The 14,816-nt window shown below is 39.7% G+C and overlaps 1 protein-coding gene across 4 annotated transcripts in view; it reads right to left on the bottom strand.

Moving 5' to 3' along the window:
• Positions 1-14,816, bottom strand: part of pard3bb (par-3 family cell polarity regulator beta b) — a 124,847-nt gene that overhangs the window by 96,785 nt on the left and 13,246 nt on the right. For all 4 annotated transcript variants that reach the window (XR_002169741.1, XM_019882421.1, XM_019882422.1 and 1 more), the window contains exons 4-6: positions 9,961-10,114; positions 7,742-7,836; positions 4,138-4,190 (exon numbers count right to left, since the gene is read on the bottom strand). Coding sequence is in view for 3 of the 4 variants with exons in the window: in XM_019882421.1 (XP_019737980.1) it covers positions 4,138-4,190; positions 7,742-7,836; positions 9,961-10,114 (302 nt within the window). In the remaining variant the exon portion in view is untranslated. The remainder of the gene's footprint in view (positions 1-4,137; positions 4,191-7,741; positions 7,837-9,960; positions 10,115-14,816) is intronic.

Genomic DNA, 14,816 nt, shown 5'->3' on the forward strand with positions numbered 1-14,816 from the left:
AAAGAAACTGAACACAAATCCATGTATTGGAAACATGAAAAAAAATTTCAAACATGAAAGAATGACGATGTAACTGCCTTGGAAATGAGTGTTCTTCATACATGTAGTTAATACCGTGCTAGACTGATACATTACTTTCACAAACGTCCTCATTGTTTGAAAGGATGTTATGTGAAGTTAATCCATGAGCACAAACCTTTTCTTTAGAGATGGGATTTTTTTTTTGAAAGTCATCCAAACAGCACACTTGTTGCATGTGGAAATTAGCCAACAATTTGTGTTCCTCTTATCTCTTCCTTGTTTGTCATCTATGAATATGTCTTTCTCAATTGGATATGAAACTGGTTCATATTGCGTCGGTGTTTAAAACTGAGTGCTTGTTGAAGTCTTTCTTTGATTCGTTTATCTATCAGAGCGCAGCCAATAATCCCTGCCTGCCCTTCTCCCAACTCCCTCTGTGTAGGCATTTTTTTCTAGAGAAGTTTTCATCAACTTATTTCTGTGCTCTGTAGTTACAATCTCAATTATGTCCTTTTGTCTTTCTCTCTCTTTAAGTCCCTCCACCCATCCGCAAAGCACCCATTGAACTGAGCAGTAGGTATGATGATAGAATTCAGAGAGACGACTGTTGATCATGGTGGGTGGGAAACAGCAAGCGATGAAAGCTACACATTCTCATTACTTCTTGCCTCTCTTCCAGAAACGGTATCAACAAATAAAGCTGGTGCGTCCTGATCATCGGAGAAAATGAAGGTGAAAGGAAGAAGGTGAACAAATGTGGTGAGGGAGGGAAAATAAGTCACCTGACTCAAGCTCATCCTTATGTTACAGTATGCTATGCGTCATGTGTTATGGAAAAGTGAGACCTGAGGTGAACCTTCGAGTAGAAGTCTTACATTAATAAATAGTGATGATTTTTTTTTTAAACCATTAACATATGATCACAAAACGACACTGAGAATTATACCGTCACTAAAAACTAATGAAGAGGATGAGGTAAAAAAAATATTGGGAATGACATAAAGACAGAAGTAAAGAAAAAAAAAAAGCACAGGAAGGAAAAAGGATGCAAGTGAGGACTGTAAGATGAAGTGAAATGAGGGAAACACTGAATTAATTAAACAAAGCTAACAGTATTAATCTAAGCAAGGGGAAAAAGACCCTCTGATGTCTTCCTGTAGCTCTTGTCTGATTTCTTACAGCCTCACCAAAATACAGAATCAAGTACTTGGGATACATTTACATTTCCTTTTTGATTTTAGGATGTTCGAGAGAAAAAAACAAATGGTGTGAGGTGATGGAATAAATTGGGTGAAAAAAAAGAAAGGAGACCAATGCAAAAGGACAACGGACTATAAAGGCCGCGCACGCGCGCGCACGCACATAGATGAAAAGAGCAGGTGTTCTCGACCTGCCACTTCACTGATGCTTGATATGAAAGGCTGATCCATACAGAGGAGAAATTACCCCCAAAAGGATGCATATTACAAAGCCGAGCATTTTCATCCTGTCATCTATTTTCTAATGGATTGAATGGATCATTCTCCTTTTGCACTCCCACATTTTTACAAGCTGATCTTCAAAGTGCATCCCACAAAATAGGAGCAGAGTGAATGCAAAGCAGGAAAAATGTTAATGCTATGCAAAAATGTTAATGTATGCAAATACAAATTAAAAGACAAAAGAAGGAATAATTTATATTTGAAATGGATATTCTCGAACTTTTGTACATTTGATGGGTGTATCGCTGGATTCATGGGTGTTTGCTTTTGGAGCCATTGCAGTGCATCTTTTGCCAAGGTCATGGGCATTTCTGACAGCCGAATGTTTGGTAGTTTGCAACATAGGGACAGCATATGGTCAAAGGAATTGGGACACATCTCTTAATAAATAGTTCAACTGTTGACTGAACCAGACCCTTAAGTGAGGTACATGCAGAGAGTTAGCGACAAACAGGACACATTTTAGCATTTTCCCTCTCTTGCGATCAAAAGTCAGCAAACGCTCAATTCTCAGATGTCTCCAAAAAAATTCTTATCCTGAGCGAATAAATCCGCGGCGTGGGGAGTGATTTAACCTCGCTGATGTGCTCGGAAATCCATCAGGCCGACAAGAGTAAGTTTTACAGTTGTTCAATAGTCCCGCTAGCAAATCCTTGTGCGTGTGAGATCAAAAGTTTGGCGGAGTCACGGACTCTGATTATGACGTGAAACAGAACGACAGCCAATTCCGAAGCTCAGTGAAGCTTGTGCTGTGGCCAGACATGAATAGAGGAGCAACCGCTTGTGCTGAAAATGTATATAACGTGTCTCATGGGAGAAGGGTTTGCAAGTAGAATGTACCTAAGAGGAATGTGTCTGGATACGGACCGATACCAGGAACAGTGCCAATACTGTACATCTGTATTCGTACTTGGACTTAAAAAAAGCTTCGACACGACAACAAGGACACTACTTCATGAGCCCGACATACCTTCTAAGCAGGTGGACCAGAAACTATGTAAGCCATGTTGAAATACTTTAAGGTCAACACGGATGACAACACTTTGTTAGCCGACCACAAATTATACTCCAAGAAATGGATGATAATTTAGCTCGTTAGCTTAGCTTCTTCCATTTTGTCTTCTTCGACTCCTCTTCCTTCTTTGTATTTTACGTCTGGATGCCCAGTGGCATTTAGTTTAAGGGAGGAGACTTGCGATTGTCAGCAGAGATATGTTTATGTGTGTGGGGCTCTGTGCAGTTCACCAACATTAGAAAAAGAGTACCGGTAAGCATGCACATGGGTGTCATATGTCATTAATCCGTTAAGATAAAAAATATGTGTACTGCCACTTAGGTTCCTCTTCATCTTAATTCAAGACTAATTAAACTTCAAACTTGTGGAAACCCTTTCCTGTTCCAGCATGAGAGCACAAAGCAAGGGAATGGGTTGGTGTGGAAAACTTGACTAGCTGTTTGTTTTAAGGGACGTGATAACATATCAAATCTGAACAATCACTTTGAATCACGTTTTTAAAAAGCACTCCGGACCTTCCCCGCCTGTTTTTCCAGAAACAGCTCCCAGGAAGGAAATATGTGGCACTATCAAAGTCATTCCAAAAAACAATTTGCAGTAAATCTCATCCTCCGGGTAAAAATGACGTTTTTATTCAAATGTGATGTCATCCTCTTCCTGGTTCTGTGATTTAAATGATGATACTCTATTACTGTACTTACAGTAGGTGATGCGCAGATATGCAAGCATGCATTCTGGCAGCACATCAAACACATAAACATTGATTTAAAGAACACTTTACAGTTCTAATATTTATAGCCGTAGTCCTGGTCCATAGTTTATGATTTTTTGCAATTTCAAGGCTCGTTTCACCGACAAGCGCAGAAACCACTAAATCACTTAGACATCACTTCATGCTGAGATTTGTCTTGTTTGAGCGTGTATGAGTGTAAGCAATGGTGGAAATATGCAGATTAATCCCGAATAAATCAAATTATTATGACTGCAGAGAAGTTTATATACATATTTAATATACCCACAAAACTAACAGTAACCTCGGTAGGATGGAGGGATTCATGGACGAACAGACAGGATATTTTTACTCCTTGCAAAACAACCCTACATGTTTGAGTACAAATGAGAGCTGCCCAATTTAGCGTTTGGAGTGGAGGATACTGAATGCATCCCGTGGGTAATTTTCTATGCGTGTGTCTTCGTGCGACCTTGTTTTGCTCTTTTGTAGTGGGCTAATGATGGGGAAGCTTTATACTAACTGTGGCTTTAAAGGCCTTGATCTACATTAGAGGATGAATGAAGATGGCCAAGTAGGACACAAAAACATAAACATGCACAAAGACAAATAAGCACACTTTTCATAACTGCACAATAAATGGATAATCAGGCCACGTCCATCTGAACAAGGCTACTTTGACCTTTCTTCTCCATTCAACTTGGTTTTGGATTTTAGCCAAATTTATTTGATGCTCCTCTTTGACTGCAAATCATAATACTGTGCAAGTGGTCATAAGTTGTGTCTATCAATTGGATATTCGATATATATAGATAGTACTTAACTAGCTATTTTACTTGAAGGTGGATGTCGCATTCATATAACATTGGAAAGATGCACATCAAACTGACCTGTCACTGAAAACATATTTGACTTGGGGTCTTGCAACAGCTGGACTTACAGCCTGTTGAGAGAGCACACAAACACGTTTTAGTGACCAAGTATCAACAAAGCAGAAACAAGCGACAGAAAAATCCTATCCCGGGAAAGGAGGAGACCAGACAAATCATACAAACATTTGTTTTAAATATGAAAATTAGCTCAAATATTGCTCCATTTGCCCAGCCAAGCATCCATTGCTTCTTTTTTCTTTTCTTTTCTTTTTTTTAAATAATGTTTATCCTCATTGAAGTTGCAGATAAACTGGAGCCTTTCGCAGCAAATATTCCCCACTGAAAGAATGGAAATGTCATTATCCGTTCCAACGTTGCTCTCCGTCCGTGTGGTGTTTGTGCCTTGGCCACCAGTGGGGAGTATAAGATGGTATAGACACAGATGTGTAGACATTTATATAGACACAGGAAGAAGCATTTCACAGCTGACTCAGGAAGCTGCAGTACTATTAGTCATTTTTCACGGAGGATAAAGAACATATGCTTCTGAGTATCGTGATATTGATTGTCTACAAGCATTGCTGCACAATCTTGTGTTAAAATACCCATTGCTTAAAGGGTTAACCCATCTTTGGCATTTTATATTGTGTTCGCATTAAATTAGAGGAGTTTCCTAAGGCAAAGTTACGAGGTTGTTTTAAATACACAATGACTCATTTTTGTTTGATATTTAGATTCGCGTCAACTGGGAATCTCCATAAATATCAAGAAGCCTTTTTTGAAGAAGACAAACGTTACATTGCCAAACTGCCAAAGTTATTGGAGTTAAAACTAGTTAAAGTGCAAAAAAGAAAATCTTTCATGCGACGACACGTATCTCCAAACATTTGTGAGTTGGGTCACTCCTAAGTCAAGGTACCACTGGATTTTTTGTTCTGCAGTCTCCATGTTCTGTCACACTATGCTATCTCTTCCTGCTCATTTGGTGTGGAGAAGGAGGCTTGTGAAAGTCTGTCGAGCTAACGTGTGTACTTTGAAGTGTTGGTCATTGTGAGTAAACACCACACATACTGTAAAAGCAGTAAGGAAAAAACTTGTTCCTTTATTGTGTGTGGCATCTTACACATTAAAAAAAATGGTTAAGCTGCCTGGAATCATTATATGTGCACCTCACTTAAGATATCCAAGTGAGGCAATGAAAAGAGGTGAGAACTCCATAGTAGCACCGACAGTGATTGACGGATTACACATACACTACATATGCTCGGGCTTTGGTGACTTGAAAAACAATTAGCCTGGCCAAGATGCAGATGCTGTCATATTAGCTTAATGAGTGGCGGAGTGGCAGGTAACATTCATTACACTAACACCTTCATTACATTAGCAACTCCTGAAATACAGTATTAATTGCAAAGTCTATCAGTGCATAATTGTATGCCTCATTTAATCGAGAAATAGTTCTCTGAAGTAATTAAAAAGGGCCAATAACTTTACAAACAGTAGTTTGTAAAAAATCAAAGAACAGAAGTGCCACATGAGTCATATTATCTTCATAAAAACAATAAATGTATACCACACTTTTTTTTTTTTTTAAGTACTGGACTGTAAATGTGTTTTTCCAAAATAATGTGTTGCTTTTTTTTTTTAAGCTGTTTTTAGGTACACTTCAAAGCCACACTGACTGACTCGATTAAAGAGAAAGAACACGCACACAGAAATGTAAACAGAAACGCACTTTAAGCAAGGTGCTGGACGATAAAGAAGCCGTGCATAGAACTTCCATCCCCAGTCGAATTCTGGGCGAGAGCAAATAGTCTCAGTCTGATTAACACATTGTAACTAGCCTGCCACTGCGCAACACACTAAGCAAAAGAGCGTTTTAAAAACAGGAGAGAACAGAGAGAGGGATTCACTGCAAGAACATCGCTTCCTTCCTCTTACAGCTCTTACCGAAAGGCCAAGTGACATTTTGAACAATTACACAGGACCATTACCTCCATCTGAACCTGGCAGAGCAAATGGACAATCGACTTCACGTGTATGAGTGAGACACACAAAGAGAAATGATAAAAAAGTGATGTCACATTGTGGCAAGGAAAATAGGATATTGGGATAAGAAGACCAGGATCAAATCGATTCTTAGTCATTGTTGGTTTATCTAGTTATTTTTCATGTATCAGTGGTCTTTAGTTAAAAAAAAAGGCCCTGGAGCATGATCAAAGATACAATGTGTAAACAATGTGCCTTGCAAATCAAGAGAACAGAGAGACACGTGTTTTTATCTGTCCTCGGGGAGACTGGCAGCAGAGCAAGAATTGATGCAGGCCGTCCACCAACATGCCTGAGCTGCGGCTGTTCTATAAGGAGGGATAAGCTAAAATCCATTCAAGTCTGCGTGCAAGCCGAGCAGCCTCCTCTCGTTTAGCTCTCTCTTTCACAGTCATCAGGGTTATTGTGCTTCACAGCAAGCTGAATGACCCTCTATGAAGGCAAAATCTTTTTTCCCCCCTCACGAACTGCACACACAAAATTCCGTGTAAACAATTACACTGATTATTTTCTGCTTGTGGCCTAAAAAAAATTATATGCAGCCATTATATGATGTTGTGCATGCCTGATCATTACAAGTGTTCATCAAAGGGGTTTGAACCATAAAAAAAGTAATGACTGGATTTTCACTGCATGGTTCAAATGACACAATTCCAACTTTATATTGTCAAGTGGCATGACTGGAATGTACGTGACAGGGAGCGTAGATGGAAAAATATGATTTGGTATCCTCCAGTCTGTATCAGACCTCTCCAAATTGTGGATAAAAATCCAAAACGAAATCAGATATCTGCCAATTTCAGTGCAACATCAATACGTAAATCGGATCCACCGCATCAATGTGATTTTTACATCGTCGGAATATACCTATTGGTGCCCTATACACATTGACGCATCCCCTAACAACACAAATCAAAAAATGAAAAGAAATCCACTGTAAATCTTTCCAGTGAACAAATCTAAATGACTTTTTTCTTTTCTTTTTTTTTTAATTAATCTATTGTTAGCACACGGTTCATTAGACTATACAAGAGACTCTCCCATTCAACTGGTTAATAAGCTATAGGTCCAATAACCTGATTCGCCATTAAACATTGTCAGAAACATGTTACAACGGCTACCCAAAGACAAGAAAAGTAAGCCCCTTGAAGAACAAACCATATCCCTCAAAAGAACTGAACCGCATAAACAAGTTGCTCTCCAGAGATTACGGTAGATGTTGGAAAAAAATTAAATACTCGCCCACAGCGAGATCTCAAGAGGCTCACCACTCAGGCGCCCAATCAGGCATGGAGAGCCTTTCAAAAGACATCATGTTGGATTTGTGATGTCCAACCATGTTAAGGGAATAACTGTGACAATAACATATCAAGTCCTGTACTCATGAATCAAATGATCACATATATATATTAATATTATGCTAAATGTGATTCTAAGGCTAAATGTTGAAATAACGTGATGAAAAATAGGTCTGCAGACCGCGGGCAACCACTCTTCTTCTGACACTGTATATAGAGTCATAAATGAAGGATCAAGGTTTCGTGAGAAGCGTCTTACAGTGTTGGTGTCTTACCATCACAGAGGCATCTTCCTGGCGGGAGGATTCAAGCTCTGCTGACTGAGTACCGAGAGCTGAATCACTGCTGCTTCTCACCAGCAGGGGGGTGTCTGTGAAAATACAAGGACACATGTTACAGGAGTATTCTTCCGTACATTCTGCAACAAAGGAATTGGATAGTAATCGATGAATTGGTCAATTATAAACGCTATCCAATGTTTGGAATTGTTAAATCAAATCATACACTTTATGAATAATGGAATGCACTACTCGGCTGAATAAAACCAGCACGTGATTCAATCTCAACGAGTTTACAACTCTGACTTCGGCTGTGGTGCAAATTCTATGTACTGCATTCGCATAAACAAAATGACACTTGATGAGCATGAGTATCTGCAGGCGAGCCAAACTAGCACTTTCCTTTGTATTTTCTACACAAATCTTATTTAAGAATTTACATTTAATCAATGGATTGACCAAGAGAATTTTGTCAACTTCCCATCACTAGTGTAGTTTGGGGCAAACATATTTTTATACAAAATCATCAACATCTGGGATACGTTTCAGACCCAACTCCTATAGGTGGAAGCTACATGAAGACAGCATAAAACAGTGGCTCTTCTTTCCCACATGTAAGGGCATTATATTATGTTTAAAAAAAAAAAGGAAAAAAAAAATCGCAATAAATTGCAGATTTTTGCTGACACAATTGTTTCACCCAAAAAGTTGGCAAAAAACAATGAACTGCAATAGAAGAGGAAAACGAACAAACGTGTATTTCCCAAATGTGAGGAGGTACAGCCGCTTTGGCTCCTAGCAATCGGCTGTTAAGAACAGATGCAAAAAAAAAAAAAAAAAAAAAAGAATTATCCATTTGTTTCATACAGAACCTCTCACAAGCTGGTGCTCATTGGTCCAAATGGTTGATAAGTATGTGATTTGCAAATATGGGTATGCATACTGGTAACATATGATGGTGTCTCCCTGTTGCACATTTCATCAGCCCGCTGCATAAAATAATCATTAAATAGAAGATGATGAATGAAACACTCCCGTGGACTACCAATGCGAGAGCTTAGCAAAATAACGGGAGAACGGCAACATGGTAAAAGGCTATTTCAAGGATCTGCACACTCCCTACTCTCACATTTAGCCTCCTTTATCAAAATCATTTAATCCATGGTATGTACATTAAGACCTTGGTCACGTGAGCCTCATGGTTCCGAATGGCAAAGGTTTGGATGAATAAAGTTATATGAGTGAACCTCCATGAACAAATGACAAATGATATTTGTAGGGTCGTTTATTGATTGTGACAAAATGGACCCTTGGTGCTCTTAAGACTGTCTGGGAGGTAAGGATTACATCAATGCTATAATCAATGCAACCCCCCCGGTCCCCCATTGAATGGCAATGAAAGACAGATAAAGGAAGAGGACAAAAGCGGTATAAATAGTTGGCTCAACTTGGCGGCAGCATGAAAGAGAATGGGAATGAAAGCAAAACCAATTTGACAAGATATCTAGTGCGATAACAGCACAAATGAGAAGCTAACAAGGGACAAAATGTCATGTATTTATCCTCAGGGACTATTCAAGATCAATTTTTTTCTTGGTCGGTCATAAAATGTTGGTTTCCGACAATATAACGTTAGAAAAAGATATGCACAAAAATGTGAAAGTCAAAAAAGGAACAAGAGTGTTTGGAAGAGAAAAGTTGTTCTATAGTAGGAGTCGAAGACAGAGGTCTACATCTGACCTTCTCACACTGACAGTAATAGTCTCCAGAGCGCTGTTACCCCTAATCTTCCATGACAACCACACATTACCTCTAATCTTTCCTGCCAGGCAACCATACTGAAACAGACTCAACTTCCTGTCTTAACAGTGTCTGGATCGAACTGCTAGGGCATCTTCGCAACCTAGGATAGTTTAAAATCCTTCAAAGCCACAGTTTGTACAGGTTTAAAAATGCAACGTGTTTTAAAGGTACACCACTGTTCTGTTATGGCATCCTGAGTATGACTTTGATACCTGCTAAAACATCTCACTCCCATCACGAAAATTAGACTGACACATTCAGACGGCCAGCGCATACAGCACCATATACCGTACAAACTCTTTTGAATGTACCCCGTTTGCGTTTTCACCCAAGTACTTATAGTGGTACAGTCATTGTTCTGAAAAAGGTGCTATTGGTGCATCCCTCGTCTTTTTTTTTTCCGCAATACTCACTTGACTTGAGAGCTGATGAATTGACTTCTATCTCTCCTCCCGTGATTGGCTGGAAGACAGACAGCTCAGCCTGGTAGCGATCATGGCTGGGGGAAGGGCTTGTGTTGGCTGCATCCCTCTCTTGGGCTTCCTGTTCTTCATACACAGCCATCAGCTGATCAAAGAAAAATAAAAACACACAACCATCAGGCATCTGATCATTTTCAGGAATTCTTCAAATACTCTAATCTTCCAAGTCATTTTTGGAAGGCTGAAAGTCATAGAAAAGATGGAAAAGATAAAGCAGGTGCATGAATAAAATCGACACAATTACTACAATGCTCTGTACATCCACACCACCACAGGAAATATAGTTCCTCAAACCGAACAAAGACAATTGGTGTCTTTGGTTTACATCACCTTGTGGATGAGGACACTATAAAGGACGTCCAAGGAGCCCAGCATTCCAATGAGTGTGTGTGTGGAACGACTACTTAACAACGGCCTCCATTTGTGTCCTTCCTCTTCGTGTGTGCGACACCCGGCTCCCACCCGCCTTGTTATATAGTGGAATCCCCATCTATTGAACATAGCACTGAGTCTGCGTTTAGCTTAACATGGGACAGAGCTGGTCAACACTGGGTTCTAGGGGCCTCCACACAAACGCTGAATAGACCTGCGTTTGTGGACATATGTGGCTCTGGGTGTTTGTGCCATAGATAAAGTGGTAAAGAATAAAGAAAGCAGAGGTTGCCAGTAAAGCCAGAGCCTGATACATATGAGGGTCACTGTCCGACAAACTATGTCCCTTATGTATGAAGTGCTGACATTCGTATATTACGGTCCTAAATAAAACCTAGAAACAGTCTGCGCACCTTCCATGAGAATATTCTCAAACTGAGAGGAACACAGTCAAAGGTTTTGTGTGTGTGTGTGTGTGTGTGTGTGTGTGTGTGTGTGTGTGTGTGTGTGTGTGTGTGTGTGTGCGTGCGTGCGTGCGTGCGTGCGTATCTCACATCAGTAAGCTCGGTAGAACCTGATAACGATTCTGATCATTTGAATCTGTTGGAAGAGTGAAATTTCTAAAACAAGCAGGACTGCCAGGACCAGAGTTTCCTACCCCTGGTTCATACATCAGCAATCAGGTAGGCAGGTGAAAACAGATGTCCTTCTATGCTTACAAATACTAAATACATTCTGTGTCATAAAAGAATATTGTTAATCTGGGAATGTATGCGTGTGTAACCCTTACAAAAGACTACCTCCTAGTGTGTGTAGACCACACAAGGCCATATGGAAGCGCATTATGCAGACTCTTAGCCCAGATGGACACATTCTGTGCAAGCAATTGCAGCTGATCCAAAGATTCGACAGAAGGCATCGAAGGGCGCTTTCACACCAGCGAACTCGAGTCCTTCCCCCCACTTAGTCGGGTCCACTTTTAATCACAGCAAATGAACTCTTGAGGAGAGCAAATCAATCCATTTTTTTGTGTAGCTTACGTGCTCTCTCTCTTTTTTTTTTTTTAAATTTAACTAATGGTTTATCTTAATACAAAGCTTTAGCATACATCTCCAAATCCCATTCAATGCGAACATTCCTTTTTCTCCTTTTTTCTAACCTCTTATCTCATTCAATTACCTCGCCCCACAACAATGTATGTCTGAGTAGCTTTTGAAGTTGGAATTGCTTTCTGTCAGGTGTCACTGATTAGAACACCCTCCTAGCCGAACGCTGATGTGTAGTAGGCCTTTCTGTGCAGCTTTCATGGATTTGGGAGTTTGCTTAGATGATACTATAAGTCTTTCAAGCTGAAAACACATTCAACAATACAAAAATACATTTAGAAATGTGTCTATCCTCCTATGAATTTGTCCGTGATTGTCTGTAATTTGTTACGGAAATCACTGAATAGTACGTCATTAAAAGCAGCACATCTCCATCAACAAGCATAGCTTTTTGCCCGCTTGAGCCTTACACAACACTGTGAACGACTTTGTACATTTTTTTTATCATTATTGTATCATGAGGTATCATATCATGACATTTGAATATCATTACACCCCTATTCGTTACATAACATTCAATGTCACGGATATTGAAAAAAAATCATGGGTCACATTGCTCAAACGGGTTGAAAAATTGCAACAGTATGCATACATAGCAACAGAAAATTGCTATGTATGTTTGACAATGCGCCACACTCATGGGCAGCGGAAGCTAGCGGATGAGTCCAATGTTAGCCAAAACCGTCTTGAGGCTAACCCCGATTGTGTTATGTTAGAGGCTCGGAACAAGGGCAGTGACACAAAGCACAACAACTGTGTGCTCAAAGCAGCTTTCTTTATCATAGAAGAACAAACGTCACACTGTCCTGTACACATACAGCATACAAAAAATGCGAACACCTCCTGAACATAAAAAGTTTTAGTTTAAATGACAAAAGTGGACATATGTGTTTTTCACAGAACAGGTCTGATATGTTTTAGTAGACTGCTTACATTAGATGTAGTTTACTTGTGTCCTCCTCAAATGCTTCTTTTGTGTTTGTTTGTTTGTTTGTTTTTGTGTTCAGTAGCATGCTCTGAGTACCTGCTGCAAATGTGTCGTGTATTTTTTGAGGTACTTAAAAACCAATCTCTCCTGTGAATAATTCAGGTTCATAGGTTTGAATTATTAAAGTTCAAACAATTTCGTCCAAAAAAAAGAATCAGAAGTGAAAATAGGAAACGGAACTGAATCAAAGAAGCGGAATCTGAACTGGTATCCTCCAAATTGAAATGATACCCAACCTTAGTTCACAACACTTTATGCCGCTGCACCAACTAGTTCATTGCGCTGAGTTTGGAAACTCCAAACCACTTACTTATATTGTGACCGTCATGAATCCTGTACAGACAAAAATTTAGATAAACATTCCTATTTGCAATAAATCAAGTTTTTTGTCGCCGCTCTACCTCAACTTCCGTGTTTTGGCTGCTTCATTCTACATAATTTGATTCACTCATTCAGTACCAGCCAATTCTGGACCAAGTCTGAAAAGTGAACGTCTTTGGGAGTGAATGAGTTAAGGAAGTAATTTCTCTCTCCATATCCTAAATCACCTGCTCGCATTTGGTCATGCTTTGGCCTCCTCACCAAGTTCCCCCCCCCCCCCTCGTCTCTTACCTCATTCGTCATCTCTTTTACCGCATCTTCTAATGAATTCAATCATGTTTGAGTCACATCTTGATGTGACCAGTCCTGATACATATGTTGACCTTTAGCTAGCAACCATGGGAGGGGGTTAATTGAGTCAAGGCGTTTACTCTACAGGAGAATGAGCCAGAAAGCCGGAGAGATTAAGAAACAGCGGCAATAGGTGCATTAAGGGAGTACGAACGAGACAAATAGGTGCAATTTGTAAGAGCATATGAGGAGACGAAGCAGGAGAGGGCAAGAGGAAAAAGGGGTTAATTGCTGGTGTGAATGGAATGAAACACACTGGGAGGTGGGTAATTAAAGAAGTGAGGAGGAGATCGCGAAATAGAGGCAAATGCGCGCTTGATAGGGACACTGTGTGTGCCATGGGTGCAAGGTGACAGCAAGAAGGAGCCAATCAACAAGCGATGGGAGATTGATTTTAAGTGATAAGGAGAAGGGGTTAACAGGGTGATTAAAATGAAACCGAGTGAGAAGCTGATAGGGTGAAAAGGAAACGGTTAATTATGAGTATAATAAACGATGAAGCCCCTACTCTTCATGGACCTTAACTCTTAATTAAGGAAACACAGCTCCACCTGAGGTCCAACCATAATTGATGGATGCAGGAAATCGGGAAATAGGTGTGTGTGTGTGTGTGTGTGTGTGTGTTTATGATGAAGCTCACATCCTCATGGATTCATCGTGATGATTAACTATTGTAATGAAGTGTCTGAAAGTGGGGTTTGTTAAGCAAGATGATAAAGAACTGGTCACTTATATAATTAACCCATCTGTCAGTCATGATACAGGAAGGAAGTTAATGGACAAGTCGTAAAAATACAAACCAACTAGTGTTAAGGCTGTCACTGACGATTCATTCGGAGGGGTGATCAAATAACATGATTCAAATAGATTACCGGTAGTTTGATGATCAATGTGTTTTTGTTTGATGTCCTTGTTGTCTCAGGATACTAAGTAGACATGTTTTTGGTGACATAATCCATGCAGCAAATATCACGGGACATTGCGGGAAGCAAAGCCCCGAATCTGGAGTTGGCAACTTGGCAGCGCAGAGACAACAGAAAACCATTTTCATTTTTGCTTCAAAAGCACATTTGAAGACTCACTGATAATAATTTTGAAGGTAGACCATCATCATTTTGTTTTAGAACAAAAATCAAAGCGAGATCATTACGCTACATAACGTATGTTATTACATTCTAACATTTCTTAAAATGTTAAATATTTTGTTTTGAATTTGCCTAACTCATTCACTGACGATTTGACAACTGGATTTCCAACCCTTTAGCATCACCAAAAAATGTATTTGTCGAGCATGTTTTTCAATGGGCAGGCGCGGGAGTGGGTCTCGCCCAGCTTGTCTGTGAAATTCAGGTTTGTAAACCACTGTAACGTGAGGATAAAGATTAGGGGTGAGTTTTGACTTGTCTAAATAAATTACGGCTAAATAAATGATTTTGCCATCAAACGTTTGGAGGTGTCACATAAAGCACAAAACATCAGCATCATAGTCACTGTCTTACCTTTCACAAAAAGCTCGTATTCTCTACGATTTGGTCAGAAACTCGTGTTTTTGGTGAGCCAGCTCATGTTCTACTGCTGATTAAGAACAGAAACAGCTCGAGAACATCTTGCCAGTATGGGGGATCTCCTTTTTTTTTTTTTAAACATAT

The sequence above is a fragment of the Hippocampus comes genome, unplaced genomic scaffold (genome assembly GCF_001891065.2).
Source record: "Hippocampus comes isolate QL1 unplaced genomic scaffold, H_comes_QL1_v1.1 scaffold111, whole genome shotgun sequence".
Taxonomy (NCBI): Eukaryota; Metazoa; Chordata; class Actinopteri; order Syngnathiformes; family Syngnathidae; genus Hippocampus; species Hippocampus comes.